The following is a 25,445-nucleotide window of genomic DNA, read 5'->3' as shown; positions in this document are numbered from 1 at the left end:
TTCTGGAAGTTGCTGAGCAGGGTGGCTGAGCCCATGGTGAGGTGCACGGGGCAGCCCAGGCTCCCGTTGGACACACAGCCCTTTAGGTCCAGATGCAACTCCTGGGTGTACTCAGGGATGAAGGTTCTGTGGCCAAGGGTATGGCCTGGTTTAGCTTCTGCAGCTTCCACCAACCTTCCCGCGTGGTTTGCACTCAGGGTGGTGGCCAAAGAGGCCCCACTGCCCAGCACAACCCTGAGGCCCAGGCCCCTGGCTTTCCTACCAGCCCAGGGACAACAAACACCAGGCCCACCCACTCCACCAAGCCAGACGCTGGGCCTCCCCCAAGGGCTCCCACTCACTTGAGGCAGCTGGGTCGGGAGAGGAGGGTCTGCAGAAGGGGCACATCTGGCTCCAGAATGGAGACCTCCACCACCCTCACGACCAGCATGTCCGGCTGGCAGACGTAGGCACAGGTGGGAGCAAAGCCCTAGGGAAAGAATGAGTGGTGGGGGAAAAGAATGTACACGTGTGGGGGAGTTGGGCAGAGAGCCCAGGGGGGCGGCTGGCGTGGGCAGGACTGGGCAGGGCAGCCTAGAGCAAGGCCTGCGCTGAGGACGTAACTGCCAAGGACAGACATTCCTGCACCGAGGGGTCCTGCCCCTTCTACGTGGGCGGCACCCCGCCTCACCTTCACCTCAATCTTGTGGGATGAAGGGGGCAGGTGGGCAGCCACAAACCCGTCCCCGGGTGCAGGGTGGGAGATGGTCACAGAGGCGTTGCTCTCGGCATCTTGACGAGGAAGGGCGGCTGCACAGAGGTATTGTCGGGGAAGCTGGTGCCCAGGGGGCTGATGACCGGAGGGGCGGCGTAGCGGAATACGTGGAGCAGGGAGAGCAGGGCAGGCATCAGATGTGGGCCTTGGGTCGGCGAGGGTGGGCACCTACACGGTGATCGCCACGTTGGCACACGTGGGGCTGCCTCCCCGTGACACGTGGCACAGGCAGCGCAGCAGCATGGTGCCTGGGGGCACGCGGAATTGGAAGAGCCTGGCGCCGCCATACCAGCTGTAGAAAGACAGCTTCTGCGGGGACTGCGGGAACTGCCCGGACACCAGCCTGACATCTGCGGGGAGAAGGTGCTGTTAGCCAGGTGGGCGCTGCCCTGGCCCCAGAGAGAAAGCGCAAGGAGCCATGCTGGGTGGGTCTGCAGCCCTGGGACATCGGCCAGGCCGCTGCCGCCTCCAGCCCCTGGCAGTTGTGTCTGGCCTGGCAGGGCCCGGGACTCAAGTTTTCCCTGGGGACTCACATTCCTGCTCAATTTCTGCACACGAAACACTGCTTCCGTCACCTTTCCAAGTCCCTCTACCCCCACTTCCATCTCGTCACAGGCTCACACCCCATGCCCACTCCCTGCCACCTCTGTCCAGATTGCCCACAGCCCACCTCGGGCCTTATCACAGCAGCACCCCAGCATAGGTGTCCCCAAATGCCTCAGACCTCGGTGGGAACCAGCCTCTCCGGCACGCTACTCAGGGTCTCCCTCACACTGCAGCCCTGAGGCGCTCAGGGCCCAGAGATGGAGGCTGACGGACACAGGAGGTGATGGGGAGCCCCACCCCTCCTCACCTCTGCTCTGGGTGCCGGACACCAAGACAGCCCCTCCTCCTCGGAGGCTCCCAGCTGAGGGTTGTGTTCCATGCTCTTGGCCCCCCTGAGAAGCCAGGGGCCTCAGATCTAGAGGCTGACCACCTGCTCAGGCCCACGACAGCTTGGGGCACAGCTGGACTGGAGCCTAAGCCCTCTCGCCCAGGGAGGTGGCAGGCAGAGATCCCGGGGGGAGGGACCTCAGGCTGGAGGGCAGGCCACCCATGCTCTGGTGGGCACGTGCAGGGGCCCAGGGTGGACAAACTGCCCGTGGCCCCAGCGTGGGGCTCCTGCGTGAACGGGTCCTTCAGTGCCTCTCTGGCCCCCCAGCCCTACACCTCCCAAAGCTGTCACTCTGCTCACCCCCCATCACGGCAGCCTTTCCAACCAGCTCTGGGGTCTTCACAGAGGCCTGAGGCCCCATCCTGGATTAGACCCCTCCTGGGAGTGTCCACGAACCAGGGCATAACCTCCCCTGGCACACGTGCCCATGCCGTGCGACACGGGTGGGTGAGGGTGCCCACTGAACAGCTCTCGGTCCCCCCCCCCCACCGGGTGGCTGACTAGGCCCAGGGGCTGGCTGCATGGAGGGAGCCCAGCCCCTGTGCCAGCTCAGCCTCGTGCCCATGACTGTGGATACCAATTACCCTCTCTGCGTCCCAGCCTCCTGATGAGTTATCCAAGGTGGTGACCCTCCCTCCAAGGTTAATGGGTGTTAAAGTGCTTCCAGAAGAAATGCACGGAACACAGCAGGCTATGGCCTCACTTTCCTCCAAGCTGGGTGCCTCTCTGCCCACAGGAAGACTGGAAGCTCATACCACGCCATCGCTAAGGCTGGTGCCCCTCCACGTGAGCAGGTAAGGGAGCCAGGAGAATAGCTGGCTCTCCTGCCAACCTCCTGAACCTCCCACGGACACACGCTGAGAAAAGACAACCCACTCGCAAAGCCAGTCTGAGCTCCACTAGAGCCACGCATGGGGGTGCTGGGCAGCATTCCAGGTGTCCGCTGGCTACCAGGTCCGACCCACCAGGTGTGGCCTCAGTGCTGAACTAAGGCTGCTGCAGCCCCTGGGATAACATGATGACAGGGACCAAAAAAAACGAAAAATGCTTGTTGCTGAGGCAGGGCCGCCTCCCCCATTCCCTCCTGAGAAGTAGGGGGCCTTAGCGAAACAGCCAGCCAGCTGGCACCCAGCCCCCTGACCTGAGAGGGGCAAGGCCTTCTGACGTCCATGGCCCTGAAGTACCAGCCCGCGCACACCTGGAACCAAGCTGTGAAATTTCAGCAGGTGCACCAGAGAGAAAACACCTGCTCAGGGGCGCCCCTAAGACCAACTGGTCCCCCACTCCCAAGACCAACACAGCCCCTCCAGCATCCCCCACTGTGGGCTGCAGTCTCACCTCCCTGCCCACAGGGTAACCCTGGTGAACACACCAGGCCATTAACACACTAGTCTGGGCCGGATGTGGTAGGCACATCTCTGGTACCAGGAAGTGCCAGCTGTGTGCACCCCAGCCTGGCCCCACAAGCCACTTCTAAGGACACAGGTGAGAAGAGAAAGGAAAGTCCCTGAGCCCATCCTGGGAACCTGAGAAAGGGCATTCGGTCCTGCCCCCTCCAAACTAAAGCAGGCACCTGCCCCCTCAACAAGCCTGGGAGGTGAGAGATCGCCCAGGTTTTCCAGCTCCCTAGCCTCCCCCCAGTGACCCCTCACTCAGCCCTGCCCCCGGGGTGGTGAGAAAGAAGATGAGGGTGGTGGTATCCAAGGGAGCAATTTAATCAGGAGCTGGTCTCGGGGGAAGCTCCCTTTTATTTCAGGCGGCACCAAGCGCTGAAATTAGAGGCATGGCCCTCAAGGAAATAGGAGCTGGAGGGGAGCACGATCTTAGAGAAGGGGTGGGGGCTGGGAGCCCCAAGTGGAGGCAGCAGGCCTAGACTCTACTGGAGGGCCTCCTGCCCACCCCAGGGGCGCACCAGCCTCATGGCCCTCCCACAGGAGTCAGGGGCGGTCCCCCAACACCCCCAGTCAGGCTGAGGGGCAGCAGCTCCGGTCTAGCCCCCTCGACGGGCCTCGGTCCTGGGTGGGGCCTCTCAGCGAGCAGAAATGCAAGGGCGCGCAGAGAGTGCCCAACGCCATTTACTCGGAACCGGGTGGCCCAACGGCCCCTCAGGGCCGCCTGGAGCCCAGGCCCCCGGAGCGAGGCCAGCTGCTGGAAGTGACTGCACTGGGGCAGGGGCAGCCACTGGGGGCGGGGAGAGGACGCCCACCGGAGCCCCGCTCTGGCCGCTTGCTCCCCACTCTGCCCCTCTCCCAGAACAGCTGGGCGCCCTGGAATGCCACCGCCTAATCCTTCATCCCGGCTGGCCTGGCATCCGGAGCCCCACTGGAGTCCCCAAGGACCCCCGTGGGCCTCTCCACCTCCAAGGAAGGGCGCGTGATGGCCGTGACCGACGTGAACGCGCTGAGTAGAGAAGGGAGGGCACGTGCCGAGGGTCCCGACGGCGGAACCCGGCCCTGGGCGCAGAGGAGGGGGCGCCGGCGTCCGCTACTCCCCGGCCGCCTCGACGCGAGCTCTCACGAGGTCCGCCCTGCGCCCCAGCCCGGCGCCGGTGAGCGCGCAGGGGCCCCGGGCGAGTCGCAGTCCCCGGGAGGGCGCCCGGGCCGCGCTCACCGCTCTCGCCGCTGTCGCCTGCGGCGGGCGGGGGCCACGCGAGCAGCAGCGGCGGCCCCGGCCCGGGTCCCGGCGCGGCCCTTGGCTCCGCGCTCGGCCTGGCGCTACCCGCCCCGCGCCCCGGGCACTCCCGCCGCGAGGCGCCGCCCCGCTGGAGCCGGGCCGGAGGGACCGCGCGCCCCGGCGGGGGCCCGGGGAGGAGATCGGCCGGGGGGAGGCCGCGGACGGACGTGCGGCCGCGCGGTAGGGGGCGGTCGGCAGGACGCGGGGGCCGGGGGACCGAGGCAGGCCGGCGGGGCGGGGGTCGGCAGGCGCCGGAGGTCCGAGGGGGCGGAACGCGCGCAGAGCTTCCCACCGGGACGAGTGTGTGTAGAGCGCACACTTAGGGGAAGATGGAAAGGCCCCTCCTGTACAAGGGGAAACCCGGCACGCTCACCCTTTACACCGGGACAGATGGCAAACAGATCGCACGCCTTCCACGTAAGGATGTAAGTGCGAGATGCAAGCGGTCAAGGGACAGAGGTCAGTTCGGTACTTGAGTGCCCTGTGCTGACTTAGAGCCATGCTGGGACCTGTACCATCCAACACCCACCTCCTGCCCCAGTGTGAGGTTCCTGTGCCCCAAGCTGACCACCGGGTAGGAGGAGGCTGTGGGTCCTGTCCCAGCTCTGCCCTCCCACGGATCCCCCTTGCTTGTCTGGGGGTTAGTGAACTTGGTGGATGGACAGACAGCCCTGGACTGGAGTCTGGGAACCTCTGCTAAATAACAGAGCAGTAGCAATGCAAAGAAACCCAGGACATACCTTGGCATTCTCATTTTGAAGGTGGAAACCTGAGGCCCAGCAACAGGAGAGCCTTGGGTAGAGGCGCCTGCATATGCACATTGTGTATTCCCCTTATTCCCCCCAACTATACAGAAAAACAACTGTTGTGGCCAAATTCACGAATCCCAGAAGACCACCAAGGAGCCGACACCGATGCAAAAGCAGAGAGCCTTTATTCGAGCTAGCTCCAGCTCAATCTCTCATGTACACCAAAGCAGTGGCAAGATGCCAGAGAAAGAGAGCGCGTTTTCCCCAGAACAAAGGTTTTATGGGTTTCCAGGGCGGTTTGGGGGGTGATGGCCGTGGCCCTAGCTGATTGGCTGGGCCTGGGCGTAGTTGGGGGGTGATGAGTAGTTGGAAGGGAAGGTGAGACACTTGGAAAGAGTGATCCAGTCATTAGAGGTCTTGGTGCATTTCCTTCCTGCCCTTTTTCTCTGAAGAACTTAGAAAACGCTTCCCACCTAATGCTCGAAGCCCCGTCAGGCACGTGGAGCCCACCCAAGGTAAGAAGAGGCCGTCTGCTCCCTTGGTGGTGAGACGGGGACCGTGGGTGTAGTCAGAGCAGGGTGAGGGCCTCTGGGAGAAGACCCCTGCCAAAACTCCGTATTAAACAATTAAGCAAAGACAGAGTCACATTAATTCTCTAAAGTAAAATATTAAACTAGGAATATAAGCATTCTTCAGTGAAGATTAGTTAAAAGTAAAAAGGCAGGAGTAACAGCCTGCAATGTTTGAACATCTCCCAGAAAAGAAAATACCTCAGCATAGCCCATGTATTGTTTGTATCAATTAAATGAGGCTATTGTAAAATTTACTTTAGCGGCTAAAAAGCCCAGTTTATCTTTAACTTTACCCAGATGCTGCTTTTCCTCCTCCAGCCCCTAATCAAGGAACATATAACCTGGGCAATTAATATAACAGGTAGGCCCAGCCGTAAACAACATAATGAAGGGCAGGAAGGATTCCATCTTAAAGATAAGAAGTTAAGAAGTAAGATTCTTAATTTACTATTTAACAAACCCACAATAACTCAGCTCACCTTGAAAGCAAGACAAGCAGCCTCGATTGATGTGCTCCCAAACCAAGAAACTGCTATTCTAAGAAAGGATCAAAGCAGTAAATTTCTTATGCAAACTGCAAAATAGTCTGGAAACCTCATAAGAAACCTAGTGTCTCCGTAAAAATAAACATGTAGAGACCATTTGGTGGGTCTGCATCCCCAGCTCTTTGTCTCTCAACCGCCTATAAACCCCCTAGACAACTTAGCACCCCCGGCTCTCCTGTGCGCCCCCAGCCCCCGCCCCCCAGCTCTCCCGAGCCTGGAGCTCTGTCTGTCCTCTCACCGTCTCTGTCAATAAAAGTCTTCCCGGCTCTCCTACCTTGACCGCTAAGCTCATTCTTGACTCCGCAAACGAGAACCCCGGCCTCAGTGGGAGGGCGCTGGCATGGCCGGGTCCCCAGGGAGCTGCCTCCCTCTGCAAGGTCTGTTCGCCCTCGGTCAGTGCCCACTGCCATTACAGTGCCAGCTTGAGCCCTCTGCCCCCATACCCACGCTCGCCTGTCCCAGGCCAAGCCCCTTCATCCTATGAAGAGGGACCGCGCCTCCGCAGGGGCAGGGCAGCGGCGGGCGGCCCCAGCACCATCCCCGCCGGGAGGCCACTTCGCAGAGGGAGTTCCCTTGCTATTTAACGGTGCCCCTTGTTCCCAGAGAGCGGAATGTGATGGTGTCAAGTCCACCAGCAAGGCAGGGAGCGGGTCCCTGTGAGGCCGCTGCGAAAACAGAAGAGCGCAGCAGCTTTGGGTGGGCGGCGCAGCGGCAGGAAGCAGAGGCGATGGGGGGCTCAACCTCCGTCCTGCAGAGAGGAGGCCCCTGCCTGGATCGCCGGCGGCTGCCCCGCAGGCTGGGGTGCGCATCATCCCGCAGGGGCTCTGGTTACAGGGAGGGCCCCCCGCGGGGATGCAAGGTGGCCTGGCCCCAGGGGGCGGGAGCCCGGAAACAGGAGGCAGGAGTAGCCCTTTGTCACTGGGTGAGTCGGGGTGCTCCAGGGGAAGAACCCACAGACCTGTGGGGACCGTGTAGGAGGAAGTGTAGGTCGGGACTGGCCTGTGACTGTGGAGAGCCCAGGGCAGAAGATGGTCATCTCAGCAGACGGTCTGCCCCCCCTGCCTGCTCTCTGTGGGCTGGGCTGGCTGATTGGCTGATGCCCCCCACGTTCTCAGGGCGGATCCTAGGTCTCCTGAATCAAATGCTGGTCTTCAGAAATGGCAACAGTATCGGGTGAGGCTGTCAGTGTTCGTCAGTGTAAATCACATAACGACCCTGAAATTGACATAAGAGGGGGAGGGTGAAAGGATCTGAATGGCGGTAAGGCTTCTACATTTACTTGAAGTGATAAAATACTGATCATAAGCAGGTGGTACACAATCAGGCATGTATACTGTAATCCTCAGAACCTCTTAAAAAAATCAAGGAGGTACACCAAAAGTCAATAAATACATTAAAATACTAAAAAATATTCAGAAACAGTTGGCCCTTCAACAACATGCGTTTGAACTGTATGGGTCCACTTATATGTGAAATTTTTACAATAAATATATTGGAAAACTTAAAAAAAAAAACACATGGGCAAGGCGCTCAAGGCAGCGTAAGGGTGGGTGTGATTTTTGTCCCAGGCGCTGACCCCCGCAGGGGGGGTGGGCACCGGGCCGCGGGCCCCGAGACCCCTTTCGCGCGCCGTGTCCCGGCGACCCCGGAGCGCGCGCCGCCAGCGCACAATGCCCGCCAGCGCACAATGCCCGCCAGCGCACAATGCCCGCCTCGCCCCTGGCCCAGGCGCGCTGGCAGAGGGAGTCAGTCTGGTAGAGAAGCCTTGGACTGCGGTCGCTAGCTCGCTACCCAGACAGACCTCGCTGATCGCCCGTCATGGGAGGTTTTCTCACCCAGCTGGTGGGAGGGCTTCTCACCCAGCTGGTGGGAGGTTTTCTCACCCAGCTGGTGGGAGCCCTTCTCATCACTCTGGTGGGACTTCTTTTCACGGAGCTGGTGCGAGGACTTCTCACCCATCTCCGCTCACCGGCCCGCCCACCGGCCCGCCCGGCCCTCCTCGGAAGCTCCGCCCACCCGCCGGCCCCGCCGGCCCCGCCTGCCCCGACGGCCCGCCGCCATCCCATTCACCCCTCGGACCGCCCTCCTTCCCTCCGGTCCCCTTGGAGGCCTTCCTGCGGGTAAGACACGCTGACCCTCCCAAGACCGAGGACTTGACTTTGTTTTTTTGTTTTTTGTTTTTAATTTATTTATTTTATTAAGGTATTATTGATATACACTCATGAATGTTTCACATGAAAAAACAATGTGGTTACAACATTCCCCCCTGTTATCGTGTCCCCCCCAGACCCCATTGCAGTCACTGCCCATCAGTGTAGGAACATCTTCCTCTTTGAAATCAGAGAGGAACATTTTGAGGAATTTGCCGCAGTAACTATGTTGTCTCAATTTCACACCCATGAAACCATCACCGCAGCCAAGATACTGAACATCACCATTCCTGCCAGAAGTTTCCCCGGGCCCCTCGGTGGAGCCTAAGACCTCCCTGTCGCCCTGCCCCTGCTGCCAGGCATCCAGTGGTCCCCATTCTGTCACTGTAGATTTGTGTGCGTTTCCTAGAGTATACATAAGTAGAATCATACGTTTAATTTTTAAAATACTGAGCTTTCCCTTTCTGACTTTGTGAGACATGTGTAGCTGAATTAACAGTAAGATTAACAACATTGTCCTTTTTCATTACATTACATTGTGACCATGGGATGAAGCCTTAAAACAATGTTGCTGCCTTTCAGTAGCACATCTGTGTTTTTCCCTTTTATTTCCCTTTAAGGCCTGGGCCTCCGAAGAGTGGCTTCAGTTCCCAGAGCTCAGATGGCCACTTGGATAAGAGACCCTCCACCTATGCTGTGAGCTGCTTGAAGGGCACGTGCACATGTGGCATCCGTATGTCCAGCCGCAATGCCATTACCAGTTCCTACAGCTCGACTGGAGGCATCTCTCAGGTTCCTTCCCCTGGTGCTGTGGAAGAAGTGGGTTCTTTGCGTTTATTTGTTGATTGTGCAGTGTTTACTAGCTGCCTTCTGTCAGATGCTGAGATCACCTCTAAGGTGACAGCAGTTACCAACCCCTGAATGTTCGCTATAGACCAGTGGAACAAACTAGAAAGCCCAGAATGCTTATGTGGAAACCTGGATGCAAGACAGAGCCACTATTATAGATAAATGGACAAAGGATGAATACTTCAAAAATGGTACTAATCTGATTAAAAGGGTAGATTGAGTCTGGATTGCATTGGGTCATAAACTCATCCTATAGGTACTGGGAATTTAATGAAAGTCTTTAAAATAAGTGGTTATAATTCTTTTTAGAAAGGATGTAGTGTAGACTGGAGAACAGCTCAAGTTTTGCTACCAGAATGACTTGGGTTCAAATCTTGGCTTTGGCACTTAGTAGCTAAGCTATAGACTCTTGGGCAGGTAAATGACTTGAACTCTCTTTTTCTCATCTCTAAAGGACTGTTGTAAAGATTGAAGGTGATGTTTGAAAAGCACCCATTACAGTGCTTGTCAGTAAGTGGGCACCCGATATATAGGAGCTTGAAAAAAATAACGCATGTGTGGAGGAGGTTTTTGAGAGGAGAAAGAATTTGACATAAGTTTTCATCCGTACCAAAGGCTCTTAGAGTAATATAAATGACATGTTAATGATCAATGACAAATATAGGAGATGAAGGCCCCAGCCAGGCAGTTATGGCAAATGCAGAGGACAATAGTACGAAGTCTTTATTCTGCACTAGGCCCTCTGCTGAGCACTGTACACACATTTCCTCAATCAGTGATCACAACAGACCCAATATGAGATACACAGTCAGTCATTGCTCCTCCTCACAATTTTATGTCAAATGTCATACATACACAAAAGGAAGGGAAAATATCATATGAACCTCCACGTAGCTCCAGCACTTAACTGTTTTGTCAGTCCTGTTCCGTCAACACCCCCACCCCAGATTGGTTTTGCTCTTGTGTTTTAAAGTACAAACATGTTGTTTCACCTGTAGGTACTTTAGTGTATTTTTTAAACTTTTGAACATTAATAACCACAGTACCTCTATTCCTCTGAATAATCGTGACTTAATGTTAGTTATTATCACTCCAATTTGCCCTTATTACCCAGTTTTATTATAGTTACTTTGAACAGGGACCAAAAATCAACTCATTGCATTTGGGTCACATGTCTCTTATACTCTTTTTTTTTTTTTTTTTGAGTATTAAAGGTATGTAATTAATATATGTAACAAAAAATCTGAAGGTAAGGCTGTATACTTACGGAAATAATGATTTTGACCTACTTCATAAGGTAGTTGCAAGGTAGTACATATAAAGTGTTCAGGAGTTTATATTGTCCATTGTAAGCATTCAGGAAGTGCCACCTATTACTATTATTTTAAATAAGTACAGTCATTTAATTTCGGGGAACTTAAGTCACACTCAGAGCTTCGGACTTGACATTATACGATGCTATGTATGATGGCCTAACAAGCAGGCAGGGTAAAAATAATCTTAAACTTTTTAACAGGTTGTTTTATATGTTTTAGATGTACCCCTTATGGCTTTTAATCTACTTATAAAGCTTTGAATTTATGCATGGTTTCACAGAGTGTAACCTCAGTCTTGAGCAATAGTTATGTTTAAATTATTATAAAGTACTTTTGTGACACAACAAAATTATGTTGTCCTCATAGGATTGAATTTCAGTCATAGAGAAAGTGAAGGACTTGTAAATTATCTTCACGTTAATCAGTAGCATAATGTACATATTTTATTAAAAAGCGTATTCATTGAAAATCATGAGGTATTATTGTAAAGATGTCTTTAAACTTGGGTTTTAAATATAGGTCTTGTTTTTTTCTTATTCTAGAAATGTTCATTAGTTTATCTTAATTTGAATTACTGCTTATTCTAACATGTTGCCTGTAACATTACCCTTTCAAGTTGAATTGTGCTTTTCATGGGGCGTGAAGAAAAATTCAGCAGGCAGTTGAATGAAAACAGGTCAGGTCGGGTTTCTAAATGTTTGTCACTTGTGGTAATTTAGACTTTACTATTTTTTTTCTTTCCTTAGGTATTTTATTGTGTATTAAAGCAAGTATTGATGGTTAACTTAATTTACACTGTTACCTGCTGAGTGTATTGTTAGCAATGCGGCTAGCGTATGTGAACTGTTCAATGGCTGGCTCACTTAAAGTGTTGCAGTGACATGAGAGGATGAGGGACGCACCATAAAAGGCATGGAATGGGGTGCTGATAACGACTGAGCTTCAGTACTTTTCTACTTGGTTGTATATGATAATTGTTGGAATGTTAAGATAACTTGTGCTTTCTTAAATGCCTGTTTGTACAGGAAATGTTTTCCTAAAGCACGGTTCAGAACCGCGAATTATTCCTAGAGATTGTGTCGGAAGTTGCTAATATCTGCTACATGGAAACCTGCCTTTCAGAATAAATATTAGTAGTGCTGTAATTTGAAATCAGGCATTAAAGTACTGTGAAAACACCAGTAGCTGACAAAATAATGAAAGGCACCTCTGCCCCTTCTGTGCCCGCACTCTTCCTGTGAAGGCAGGCTTGGGTGTGCAGGGGCCTTCCCCGCAGACGACCGCAGCCTTCCACCGCTGCCTCTCCGCACAGGCCTGTCGCTCATTCGGGGTCCGTGGATCATCCCACTGTGTTTCGTATCTGGAAGACGCCTCTGGTGATTCATTCTGCACAGCTGCGATCTCCCGGCTGGGGAGCCGCGACCCGGGGACGGGCGGCCGGGGTGCGAGCGCGCCCGCAAGCCCAGCCCGGGGTCGGCGTTATCGCCGAGTGTGGAGCACCCCGTGCAAAGGCGGGCGCCGGGGCCCAGGCATCCGGCCCGGCCTGGGCGGAGCCAGGGTGCTCGGGGCGCGGCTCCGGGGGCGGGACGACCTGCTCGGGGCGTGGCTACGGGGGCGTGACTCCGGGGGCCGGGCGGGGCGCCCCCAGGCGTCAGGTCGCCGGCCTGACAGCACCGCCTCCCCGGGCTCTCCGGGCCCGCGCGGCCGGCGCCCCCTTGCGGCCCCAGGTGTCAGGCTCCCACCGCGGATGAGGAGGGCGCGCTGGCCCCGCGGCCGCCGCCACAGGCGCGGAGCTCACGCGCTGGGGCGGCCGCCGCGTGCCCTCCCCACCGGCGGGGAACGCGGACGTCTCCTAGAGCCTTTTTCCACTTACTATATTCGAGAGAGAATGGCAGTATATAGAGATTCTTTTTTTTTTTTGCAACTGCATAGTTACTCCAAGTGTCTATTGATAAACATTGGGTTGTTTCTGCTATTACCGTGGTGCCACAAAGAATCCTTTAGTTCACGTGTCGCTTCACACTTTGGTCATTATGCTTCTGGGATAAGTTCCTAGAAGATGTGAGTCCCAGGTCAAAGGTTACAATTTTGCTAGATGTCGTTAGATTTCCCGGCTTAGCGTATGGATCATTTAGCATTCTCACCAGCGGTGCACCGGGGGGCCCGTTTCTCCACCGTCTCACCAACAGATTAGGTTGTCATAGCTTTGGGTTTTACCAGTTTGACGTGCAAGGAACAGTATTTGTGTCTCTTCCGAGGGAGTGTGAGCGGCTTTTCAATTACTCAGAAACATAATTCCAAGCGAACTAAAGATTTAAATGTAAAATAGAAACTGTAAAAGTATTTGCAAAAACAGGCTTTTCATGTATTGCTCGTGAACGTGTCAGTTGGTATAGCTTTCGAGAGGGCAGTTGGACGGTAATTACCAACATTAGAGATGCACCTGCCCTTTGATCCAGCAGGCTTACTTTTAGGACTTAATGCTACATGAATAATCAAAGTCATATAAAAGGATGTAGATTATAGAATTATTTAAATAGCAGAAGCTTGGAAATAATGTAACTGTACCTTTTCTGGTACAGTTAAATAGCTAGTTGAATAGCTAACAGTATCTCCGTAAGTTGAAATACTATGAAACTATTAAAATGAATAAGGTAGCTTAATAGGCACTGATGTGAATGATCACAAAAATACATAAAAAGATAAAGGTGCAGGAACTGTATGTATAGTGTCCTCTGTGCTGCTGCTTTCTTTAATCTTTTAATGTACATAGAATAATTCGGACAGGGTGTATTAGAAACTGGTGCTTACCGAGATAGGAGGAAAACTAACTTTTGAATATATACTTGTTGGAATTTGTAATGTGCTGCAAGTATTACCTCTCCTGGTTTCAAAAACATTTTAAGTATGGATCACTGTTAAGTAAAAAGTAAAATTCCCTGGTCCTGGCTATCCCAGTCTCCATCTCATAGTCCCGATTGTTAATATTCCTATCGTCCATACACACACAGATAATACAGACTTGCGGAGCTGTTTTATGCAAGTGGGATCATCACATATGTGCTTTTTGCATGCTTTTTGTCATTATATATTGCATGCGTTGTGTGTCATATAAACTCTCTTTAATGGCCTTTTTAAAATGTGCAGAAAAACAGGTGTCAAAAGCGTAACCATTCCATGGAACCACCACCCAGGCCAAGTTAATAAATCATTTTCAACGTCCCCGAGCCCCTCTCATACCCACTCTCAGTCACTACTCCTTCCCTCTCTTCTTTCCTGATTATTAGCACCACATATAGTTTTCCCTGTTTCTGAACCTCATATCAATGGGAACAGAATATGCTTTCTTTTATGTGTGGGTTCCTTCACTCACCATTTTACTTGTGAGATTCATCCGTGCTGTTGCAGGTAACAGGGGTCTTTCATTTTCGTTGTGTATTCTCTTAAACTGTAGGATATATCGCAACTTAACCATTCTACCACTGGACGTTTGGGTTTCCAGTTTGGAGCCACTATGCGTAATGCTGCTCTAGACATTCTTGTATTAGTCTTTTGGTGCACATATATCAAGTACGTGTATGTTCGGTCTTAGCAATTTGACCAATTGTAGAAAGTGATGTTTCAGTTAATACTCCTACCACAGCAGGGGAGATTTTGTTCCTGGGGTTACACATCCTCACTGACACCTGCTGTTGCCACTCTCTTTAATGACCCATTTCAGTGGGTGTGAAGTAGCATTTCATTGTAGTTTTAATTTGCATTTTCCTGATTACTAATGAGTTAAAAGTATGAGTTCATTGGCCATTTGTACATCCTTTTCTATGAAGTGCCTGTGCAAGTTTCTTGACTTTTCTATTAGGTTCTCTATCTTTTCTTTACTGACGTATACAAGTTCTTTATATGTTCTAGATGCAAGCTTTCTGAATGATATATGTTGCTGTAAGTAAGCGTCCCCCATTTCGTTCTCTTTCAGTCATTTCACTTGCGGTTAGTGTCTTTTCTGTGCTGTTTAGGAAATCCGTGCCTGCCGAGGGCCGTGATGATCCTCTCCAATACTCCTTTCTAGGAACTTCATTATTTTTCCTTTCACATTTGGATCCTCACCTGAAAAACTTTGTTTTACATGGTGTGAGGTCAAGATCAGTCTTAATATTTTTCCATGTAATATCCGTTTGATTCTGTAACATTCACCGAAAGAATGGGTCACCCTTTCCCTATTGCTCACAGTATCGGCTTTGTTGCATGTCGGTCCCTCCCTGCTTCCAACCCGCAGATAAGGGGGGAGACACGATGAGATCCCGGAGACCTGAAAGGACCAGCCAGGGGACTCGAGGCCTAACAGCGCAAGAGTGGTGCTGAGAGGGCACCCTTTGTATTTATTGAGCACATACGTGTTCACAACAGTAGAATCCTGTGGGGGGGACTTACTAAACAGTCATTAACCAACTGGAAACTGCATCCTCAGCAGGCGCCGGTCTCCTGGGCCACGATGTCTCACATGGTATTGAAACAATAGCAAAGGCAATTAGGGCACAGAAACTGTCCTCGTCTTGTTTGTTCTGTTCTTGATCACTTATCAGGAATTACAGGAAAAATAACCAAGTCATATATGATTATACGTTTGATTTCTATGCTTGATTTCTATAGTAATCCCACAGTTGCAATTGAAATGCCCACATGTACGCGGATCCACTTCTAGATTCTGACCTGTTCCGCTGCTCTGTTTTTCTGCCTGTGCCCATCTTTTTCTCTTCCCTATGCTGTACAGTCTTTATGTTTTGATATCTAGTAGAATAAGTCACCCAACGCTGTCATTTCTCTCATTCCTCTTCTGAAGGCTCTTGCATCAGAACCTGTGCATTTCTACATAAATTTAGAATCAATGTGTCAGTTTCTACCAAAACCAAAACAAAAAGCACTTGCTGAGCTATTGATTGGGATTGCCTTTAATCTAACAGTTATTTTGGAGAGAATCGATATTTGTACAGTATTTAATCTTAAAATCCATGAACACCGTACATTCTTCACTTATTTACATCATCAACTTCTCTGTGTAGTGGTTTTTTGTATCTTTTATTAAATTTTTCCTAGATGTATGTTTTTGATGCTGTTATAAATAGTACATTGAAAATTTGTTGCTGATGTTAGAAATGCAACTGATTTTTGTATTCAGAAAACTTGCTAAACTCTGAACATTTATCTGTATATTCTTCCGGATTTTTATATGTATGTCATGTCTGCAATCATGACACTTTTTCTCCTTTCTTCCAGTCCTTTTATTGTTTTTTTATGCCTTACTGCACTTGGCTAAGATCTCCAGTACAATGTTGAACAGAAGTGATAGCAAACATCTTTGCCTTGTTTTTCCCAATCTCAGAGGGAGCACTTTCCAGTTTTCTATTGCATGTGACATTTGAATATAGACATTCTTTGTAGATACCTTTATTGGATTAAGGGAGTTCCGTTTCCAAAGTCATATTGTCAAGTACCAACTTTAGGAGCCATTCTCTTATGTTTTTCTGTTTCTTTAATTTCTGTTCTCATAGGTACTATTTCCTTCTCCCTTTCTTCATGTTTGAGGTGCTAGGATGCCTTTGTGGCTTTAAGTGTGGATTCTTAGATCACTCGGTTTCAGCCTGTTCTCTTTTCTCATGTATGTTTTGAAGGTTACTGTGAATTCAACTTTAGCTTCATCCCACTAGTTTTGAAATAGAAGGATTTTTCATTTTCATGCAGTTAAAAATATTTTCTAATTGCCATTGTGATTTCTTCTTTGACTCATGGGTTACTTAGAAGTACGCTGCTTAACTTTTAAATGGTTGGGGATTCTCTAGTTATCTTTTAATTACGGGCTTTTAGCTTAATTCTGCTGGGTCACATGGTGTCTTCATCAGTCCTTGAAATGTTCTGCATTTGCTTGATGCCCCAGCACATGTGCAGTTTTGGTAAGTGCTCCACCTTCACTTGAAGGGAAACTTTACTGAGAAGTGCTGCCTTGTGGTTTCTCTTGCTTGGAACTTACTGTGTGGCTTGATGACTTTCATGGTTTTGAGAAGCTCTCAGCCATTATCTTTTATACTGTTCTGCCCTGTTTTCTCACCTCTCTCTAGTAACTATTCTAGGACATGTTAGACGTCTTCACGGCATCCTATGTGTGTCTCTGCGTGTTTCCCATCATCTGTCTCCCAACCATCAGTTCTTCAGTTTTCCAGTTCACTAATTTCAGTTAGTCAATTTTATATCTACCATTTCTGCCTGGAATCTCCATACTGTCATTTAAATCACAGTAACTCGTCCCTCTAAAGTCTTGACCACTCCAGTATTTGAATCTTCTGTGCTCTGTCCACCTGGTTAGTGGTCAAATCTTATCTTACATGCCTGATTTTATGTGTTGTTTATCTGTCAGACAGTGAAAAACACAAAACAAAGTGGCACTAACTTGATGCTCTGGGTGGTGGTGTCTTTCTCCAGAGAGGTTTCCCTTTTCCCTCTGGCAGGCAGCCAGGGAGGGAGCAGATTCCTCTGCCTACTTGGGACTGACACGGATTCTGAGTTGTCGGTTCTCGGGGGGCTGGCTTATTTCTGATTGCCTCCTGTCTTCTCGTGTAGCCTGTGTGATCCCAACCGAGGTTTTGTTAGGACCCCTCCACTTTGGAAAGCTCTGAGTCCGTTATTTGTGTCTTCAACCCTGTGAGGCTGGGGACAGCTGCTCGCAGCCTCCGCACTGCAGCTTTCCCTTGTGGAAACGGCAGTCACCTGGGGGAAATGCAGACCTGGAGGCAGGCTCGTCTCTGGGCTTCTCTTCTCTGTCTTGTCCCCACCGCGTCTCACGGCGTTAGAGCTCTTCCGTGCCGCCGTGCCTCCAAACAGATGCGCTCCTCATCGTCTTCAGCATTTGCTGCGTGCCCTCAGCAGGTGGTGGGTCTAGAACACTGTACGAGGCCTTTGCCACATTTAGTTGTAAAGTTCCCATTACCGGTGGAGCCTGTGACCTAAGGCAAGACGTACACTCACTGGCACTGACAGTTGTCGGATATTCTGTTGTGAGTAGTTAGCAGCCCCCTATAGGTGTGTGATGTTTGAAAATGTAAGTTCTCAGAAGCAGGTGTCAGGAAGCAGAGACTATACGTGAACCTTCTTTACCCGGTGCCTCATTGGAAGAACGGGCGGTGAATACTGAATGCAGTGCGGTCAGCCCAGGTGGCAGCCCTCATGTTTGGAGTGAGTGGTAGCATAGCTACTAGACTTGATTTAATTTTTCCAGAGGAACACTAGTAAATACCCAAATCCTAGCTGAGCAAATTAGAAGTTCTAGCTTTGCCATGCTAAATCATTACCAGCATTAAACTGGGACTGATTATGTAAATTAGTACCAGCATTAAACTGGGACTGATTATGTAACAGAACGTGAGAAGTCCTCTGACCTCTGTGTGTGTGGCATTGGTGTCTCCGTTTGTCTTAACAGGACCTACTGTTTTCCAAAGCAGAAATATTTGCAATGGCCTTAAATTGCCAAACCTCCAGCTTGCATTTCTAACCTTTTATCCCTTTATATACACCCATAATTAAGGCAAACCAGAATGCCTCCTAAGAGCACCTAATACTGATACTTTCCTGCTTCCTTACCTTTCCTTGTTCTGTTCTCTGTCCGGAATGACGTGCCCGTCCCACTGCAAGCCTATATAAAGTTTGCCTTTCTTCAAGTGTGGTTGTCTTTTTTAAGCCAAATCATGAAGGACCATCTCAAGTGCCCCCTTCATCCCCCGATTCCTCTAACTGAACTCCGCATGGTGGCTTCTTGGCTCCTGGGCACAGACCTTCTTTATCTTTCATTGCTGTCATCATTTCGTGCTCTGCCCTGTCTCTTTTCCAGATTGTCAATTTCTTGACGATGGAACCGTCATACTTGTCTTGAGATTCTTTGTGGAGTCTGAAGGTATAGTGTCCTTATGAAGTAGGAACTCGGCAAATAAAAACGGGACGCCAGTGCTGAGCTACCTGCCCGAGACACAGGCTGCTTCTGGGAGTTGCCTTGCTGCGTGCTCCTTGCCCGCTCTCCCCGACACGGTCGTGATATTCACATGGAATTGCGAGACTCCGTTTTTACATGGTACAGACATGAATTCATCAGTTTAATGGAAAAGACGTGCCTTTTAATGTTGCTTATGGTTTTGTTTTTGTTTCGGGGTGTTTCGGTTTCCTATTTTATTTATGGTTTATGGAAACATTAGTATGGTTGAAAATTCAAATGGCACAAAGGGTGTACAGTAAAGTCTCTTTCCCATGGGACAATATTTTTAGAGAGAAAGGTTCTTAGTTTTATGGAACAGTCTGTCAGCTTTCTGTCTTCTCTCTCTCGTACAGTCCCTCCCTACCCAACCTTATCTAACTGCTTGTCTGTTTCGTTATAGTCCTTTGTTTGTTACACTTCTAAATGTAAATCTTTTATCACGTCTGTGTGGTGAGAGAAAGCACTTTTCCCCTAAGTGTTGAACTGGATTCTCCTCAACCCTGGCTGGTCACGGATAGATGGCTGTAGGGATAATTATCATGTGACAGTAAATGTCATAGATGTTGCAAAAGTCACAAGCATCACAATAGCGTATTTTTTAATTTTAATAAAATAAAACTGACAATTCAATGGAAGCAAGACTAACCTAGCTTCCTGGCTTGTCTTCACGGGAACAGTCTCTGAGTGTCCCTTTATCCTTTCCGTGGACGAGTACAGAGTGGCCTTGTGTGCGTCAGAGCCCGCTCCCCGCCGTCGCTGAGTATGACGCTCCACTCTTCAGGACATGCAGAAAGGACGCTCATTCCTCTGCCGTTTATTAGCATTCCATTACTTTTTCCGACTTCATTCCCCATAGTTAATACTGGCAATTGACTCACTTTCCAGAAGCTCCTCTTCACAAAGAAGTGTTTTTGAGTCACGTGGAAAGGAGACTTTATCTACAGTGATGGATTAGAGCCACAGAATTATGTTGACGGTCAGCCCCTAAGTTATTACATAGTGTCAGTCACGTGACTTGTGTTTGGCTTTTAGTTCTGGAAGAGGAGAGGTCCCAGCTCGTCACCCTCCTCCGGTCCCTCCTCGTTCCGCCTGCAGACAGCAGAGAGGTCACCAAGGAAAATGAGGTAACCAGTGATTTGCCGTGTGGACTAATCAGAGGGCAGGAAAGGAGGGGAATTCACTCAGCACTTAGGCCATCTGAGACTCCGACTTGGAGAATCAAAGCGGTTCACATCTGAAGGGCGGCGATGGTGCCGCCCTGAATCGCTCTGTCTCTTGCAGTCATCACACAGTGACCACACCGGCTTCTGCTCCCCGTCATGCTGCAGCGGGAGGGGCTGGGGTGTAAGGGGAAGGGCTGCACAGGACAGAGTGACCAGAGTGACTGATGGGAGTGGGCGGCAGGCTTCACATTCTAGACCCCAGCTGACCCTCCAGGTGTCCGACTAGAATGCCGCTTTCTTAGAGATAGAGGTGTGACTGGAACTCTCGGAAATTTGCCAGGTTGGACGTAAGGTTCTGGAGATTGTTTTGTGCTTGTGTTAAGACGAAGGTGTTTCTGTGGCTTCCCTGAACTGCCTCCCTTCATTTCTTTAGGCATTTTCTTTGATTTATTTTATATGTTGTCTTGACACACTGGGATCTTAGTCATGGTTGTTCTCGACGTTGGCCAGTCGGTAGTTAGGAGGGTGTAAGAAGTTATCCAGTACTTACTTGGGCCTCTTCCTCCGACAGAGGAGAGGAGCTTTCTCCTCATTCCGGCTCCTCAGCTCCCTCCATAGGAGACAAGCAGTCCCAGGGAGAACAGGGTAAGTTGATGAACGCATGGCATGTGTTGGTGGTAGTGTGTATGGAGGGCGCATGGGCCATGACCCACTGGACACATGTACTGAGCCTTGATTTGTGTGGGGCCTGGTAGTTACAGAGAGAGACGTTCCTGTCCTTCGGGCTTCCTGGTCTGGTAAGGGAAGGTGGCCCAGACTCGTAGAGCATGACCCAGGCCACCTGGGGGGTTCGGGGTAAGGTAAGCCTAGGTGGGGGAACCTGAGCAGTCCAGGCAATTTCTGTCCAGTCAGCAACCGTGTGCACACATTTGGAGCAATTCCCACCTCATGTCGTCTTGACTGTCAGAAATAATCTTGCGGACACCATCCAAGAGCCCAAACCATGGAAGATAGAATCCCAGAGACACCTAGTGACAGTTCAGTGTTACAAACTAGGCTGGCTAGACAAACCTCTCCATTTCTGGAAGAGAGGAGGAAGGAAGGAAGTCGGGTCCTTTATTTGCAGGCACAACCACACCTGGGAAGCAGAACTGGGATTCTCCACCTACGCCCAGCAGCTCCCGGCTCCGCAGACGCAGGTTTCCCCTGGTGCCCTCCAGGCGAGGGATCCCGCTGATCTTGGTATGGCCTGTCCAGCCGCCCCTGCCCACCCCAGCCTGGCTCCCCTGCGTCTCGGGAACGGAAGGGTGGGCACACGTTTCTTTCACTGCCTTCTGACCGGCTCGGCTTCTCCTTCTTCTCCTGGTAGCCTCCAGCTCCCGTGCTCTGCGGCCCGATCACACGCGAAGAGTATTACCGGGAGGAGCAAGCTCAGTCGGAGAAGTGGCTGAAGTGGATCTTCCAGGGTGAGGGTGGTGAGGAACATGGGTTAACTTCACACTCCCGAGACGGTTCCCTTTGGTTCCCTTTTGGTCTTTCTCCTCTGAGAAATCCACCTCTTGGGTTCTCAGTGGGCTCCGAGCACAGTGAGCCCTGAGACTGAGAGGAAGCATTTGTGCACGAGTTCCCCCGAGTCCCCAAGCCTCCCCGTGCTCTGCGAGGCCCCCAGAAAGAATTCCCCTGCCAGGGAGGACAAGCGTTTGTCTTTCTTCCTTAGAAACTGCATCGAACTCGGAGGGTGGGGACCCACCTGCCACCCCACCTTCTCCTCCGAATGTCACCCTGCCCGCTGCTGAGACTGCTGCTCCCGCAGCCTCCCTCCCAGCCGCAGTGACTGACGTGCTGCTGAGGCACTTGGAGCAGTTGGCAGACTTCCTGTGCCTACCATCTTGCCCAGGTGAGCGGGAGGGCTTTCTGGGCAGCACACAGTGCCATCAGCCTCTGCTCAGGTGAACGCAGCATTCCAGTCGGTCACTGAAACGGCTGAACCTGTTCTGGCTTGGCACACCTGAGCTGGTGTAGGCCTGGCGGCTTCAGAACCCTCTCATCAGGCGCAGATTGTAGGGAGGGGCCTGCCGCCCTTAAAGCTGGAGAAGGCAGCCTGGTTTTGGGAGTCAGACGGCTGTTGGCTTGCAGCCCCATTCCTTAGCTGCTCTGAGCCGTGCTTGGGTTCAGAGGATTGGATTTTCCTTAGTGTCCACACATGGAACCCCTGCTAGGCCAAGGTTTATCCCCTGCTGTCTGCCTTATGATCTGTGAAGGGTAGAAATAAAGAGCCCTTCCTTGATGTTGAGGAATGAATACTTGAAGAACCTGTGGTAGAGATGAGTCGGATTTGCTGACTCCTGAATCCCTGGCACAGCAAGGCTTCTAGAGCACCAATACCGTCACATTTCAGATACCAGAATTCACGTTTTCTGTTCTTCCTAGAATCGGCTGCAGTGGCACTGTTGGGGAGGAGGCATTGTGTATTCCCTCCATTCTTGTTCCCGCCGTGACAAAGAATTGAAGGGCAGAGACACAGTAGTGAGCAGAGGAAAAGTTTTATTTAAAGTTACTTAGAGAAAAAGTGCAGGCGACCTCAGAGAGAGAGGAGCACCCTGACAGTTTTGGGGATCCCCATTTCAGGATTCTTCAGGAATGTGACTAAGGGCTTGGGGTGCAGACCTGTTAGGTGGGCCTTGAATACTTAGAACTAACTTAACACAAGGGACTTCCTGCTCTGATTTCTCCCTGGGAGCCCGGCGTTTCTTGGTCTGGGAGCAGATCAAGGCTGCCTGCCCGGCCCCGAAGGTGGGCTGAGTTGTCTGTTTGCTAAAGAGTAAGTGAAGCATCTTCTTAACTTCCTGGGTATTAAGACCCAATCTTATTTTGAAGATGGAATCCTTCCTGCCTGTTGCTATGTTGTTTATGCTGGGCTTGCTTGCCATTATTCATTGTGCAGATTGCAAACTACTTGATTAGGGCCAAAGGAGAAAAAAAACAGCAGATAGGTAAAGTTAAAAACATAAGCTGAGCCTGTCTGATTAACACAATAAAGCCATGGGCTCTGCTGAGGTGCCCTCCTTTCTCTGGGGAATATTCAAACATTCCAGGCCAAGTTGCTCATGGCTTTTTGAGCTTTAACTGATTAACTCTAGGTCTTTTTTATTGGGCTTTTTCCTGGCCTTATTCTCTTTCCATCCCACTGATATCTATTTTCCTGCCTAACAGGGTGCGTTCCCTTCCCCTCTGGGTACAAGAAAGATGTGACCTCACTGGCAGTCATGCGCCGCCGAGGTTTGCAGATAGGCAGCAGAGCTCAGAGAGGAGCTGTTTCTGGCAGGACTTTTCCCAAACCACAGGAAAGCCAGGTAAAAATACCTTCCCGGGCCTCCTGCCTCCCAAGGAACTCAGCCTGGGAAGTCCTGTTGAAGCACCCAGGGTTCTGCGGGCCTGGCCCTCCACAGCTTAGGGCACACAGAGAAGCAGTCTCTGGTAGTAACTGCCCTGATGAGGTCTTTTTCCATTGGTGCAGGATCAAGATCCCTGGGAGCCCGACAGAAAACGCAGGCGTATAGCATAGATAACCACGTCGGCAGGAAGTAGCCTACGCCCCATGCCCCCACCCCAGACCCCTCACCCAGAGGCACCGTGTTCCTGCAGGAGCGCCCACAGGAGCCATCTCATTCACTCCCCACCACAACCCCGTGCAATGCCCCTGTTCTTCCCAAGGAAGGGAAGCTCCAAGAGGCAGAGAGATGGCACCACGACGGAGAGGCACGTCCACCTGTCTCCAGCACCTGCCCCACTCTGCAAAGACCACCCATCCGGGAGGCTGAGGGCTGGGAGCCAGTTCTAGGCCCCCCACTGCCTGGCTGCCCGACTTGAGTTTCGTCCTACAGTCAGGCCAAATCCACCCTGAGAGCAACTGCTCCCAGACCCTTCCTGCCCACCGAGCCCCTCTCCTCCTGGTGCCCACCTCCTAAGAGTGGGGAGAGGGTGTGCGAGCGGGAGGACCCGGGGTGTTGTGGTTTAAAATCACAGCTCTGGAGTCCCCGCTGCGAGGATGAGAGCCCGGGCTCTGCTGCTTCCTGGCCACAGACGTCGGGGCCATCCCCTCTGCTGGTCCAGCTTCAGTGTAGTGGAGGTTCAACGGGAATAATGTGCACTACTGGGCATTAAGTGAAACAACGTATGTAAAAACTTAGGGCGGCAAACCCTCAGTGAATGGTCGCTGTCACCATCATCAGAATAAATATCGTCATTATTATTATTATTCCCATTGCACCAAATGACAACAGAGTCTTGGCCCCTGTTATCCTTGTTTTCTGTCAGAGAAGCGTGAGATGAGAGAACAGGAAGCTCCAACAAGGACAAAGAAAGACCCTGTGTGTTGGTCGGTGAGCCAGGGTTTGTGAAAGGTGGGGTGGCTGGGCAGAGGGGGTCATTGGCTAGAAACTGGACCTAGCGGGTCAGTGGAGCAGCTCAGTGATCCCTTCTCATCGGGGGAATGAGGAGCTCCCTCTCAGTCGCGGCATAGCTGAGCCCCTCTAACCGTCACTTGGGGCCAGGGAACCAGGGGTCACTCACCGCCATGACCAGCTCGAATGGGTACTCGTGGACGCGGACAGGAGGCTGGTACTTCTGCACCATGTCCTTGCAGGAGCGCCCGCAGGAGCCACTCAGGCACAGTGAGCACAGAGCCCGGGTGACAGGTGACTCGAGAGGCAGAAGCGAGAACCCTGCCCGCTGCTCCCCATGCAAGGGGCAGGACCAGCCCCTCTTGGCCCCACCCACGCATCTCCCCACCTCTCAAAGTGATGCGACTGGTCTGATCCCCACATGACTCCAGGCCAGACCCCAAACACCTGCCCTGTTCATTACCAACCGCCCCAGACCACACTCACCCCTCCAAGAGCAATCAGCACCCCGGAACTTTCCTTGGTGCCCACCCCTTCACACTGAGGCCCTCAAAGCACTGCCCACTGCCACTTCATGAAACACACATTCGCAATTCTCACACTCCTACACTTCACCACCCACGCACCCTACAGCTCACCACAGGCGTCCTGACCCTACGGTCCCCCCAAGTATCATTGCACCCGCCCTCCCATGTGCCTCCAAGACATCCTGACATACACACACTGTCTTCGCCACATTTAACACGCGCCCTATCTCACACGCATGCACACCCATGCACGACTCTCCTCCCACGCGGGACTGCCCTTGCACACACAGGCGACTTTGTACACACACGGAGCTCCCTGGGGAATGCACGTACCCAACTCCAAGCACACACAAATTCTCTGTTGTGCACAGACGTATTCGCACACACACTGATGTGCACACGCACACACACACACACGTACACACACAGAGGCACGCACAGGCCCCCTCAGCCCGGCTCACCCTTACCCTCAGAGTCTCCGGGATAACAGCCCCGGGGCAGTGCAGAGCTCAGTCCGCCGGGGCCTCGGCGGCCGCCTGCCTCAAAGCACAGTGCCCGACCGCAGCTTCGGACCCTGGGGAGTCCGGTCCTGCGCACTCTGGGGCCCGGCCTGCCAAGGAGGGGCCAGCGAGGCGGGAGCTAGCCCCGCCGGGACACAGCGCTCCAGGCCCCGGGACAGAGGACATCCCGGCCTGGCGCCGCCCATGGCCTGGCCCTGCCCACGCCTCTCTGCCACTGGCCCCGCCCAGGTTGACCTGTCCCTGACAGGACCCTTCCCACCCCGGCCCCGCCCAGCCTT

The 25,445-nt window shown here is 51.9% G+C and overlaps 1 protein-coding gene across 9 annotated transcripts in view; it reads left to right on the top strand.

The window, feature by feature from the left end:
• The window catches only part of LOC140843941 (nuclear envelope pore membrane protein POM 121-like), a 33,144-nt gene extending 9,170 nt beyond the window's left edge, over window positions 1-23,974 (top strand). Inside the window, exons 2-12 of one of the 9 annotated variants that reach the window (XM_073214498.1) lie at window positions 5,216-5,385; window positions 5,563-5,625; window positions 8,163-8,347; window positions 8,998-9,196; window positions 19,586-19,677; window positions 20,288-20,361; window positions 20,843-20,958; window positions 21,086-21,191; window positions 21,434-21,613; window positions 22,930-23,069; window positions 23,234-23,974. In XM_073214498.1, the coding sequence (XP_073070599.1) occupies window positions 5,587-5,625; window positions 8,163-8,347; window positions 8,998-9,196; window positions 19,586-19,677; window positions 20,288-20,361; window positions 20,843-20,958; window positions 21,086-21,191; window positions 21,434-21,613; window positions 22,930-23,069; window positions 23,234-23,281 (1,179 nt within the window). In that variant the 5' untranslated portion in view covers window positions 5,216-5,385; window positions 5,563-5,586 and the 3' untranslated portion in view covers window positions 23,282-23,974. Of the gene's footprint in view, window positions 1-5,215; window positions 5,386-5,562; window positions 8,348-8,997; window positions 9,197-19,585; window positions 19,678-20,287; window positions 20,362-20,842; window positions 20,959-21,085; window positions 21,192-21,433; window positions 21,614-22,929; window positions 23,070-23,233 lie in introns of those variants that run through there. The other 8 variants (XM_073214492.1, XM_073214493.1, XM_073214497.1 and 5 more) reach the window with 8 other exon arrangements.
• The last annotated feature ends 1,471 nt before the right edge of the window (window positions 23,975-25,445 follow it).

This window comes from Manis javanica, chromosome 10 (assembly GCF_040802235.1).
Source record: "Manis javanica isolate MJ-LG chromosome 10, MJ_LKY, whole genome shotgun sequence".
Lineage (NCBI taxonomy): Eukaryota > Metazoa > Chordata > Mammalia > Pholidota > Manidae > Manis > Manis javanica.
This window is presented reverse-complemented; position numbering and strand designations above follow the sequence as displayed.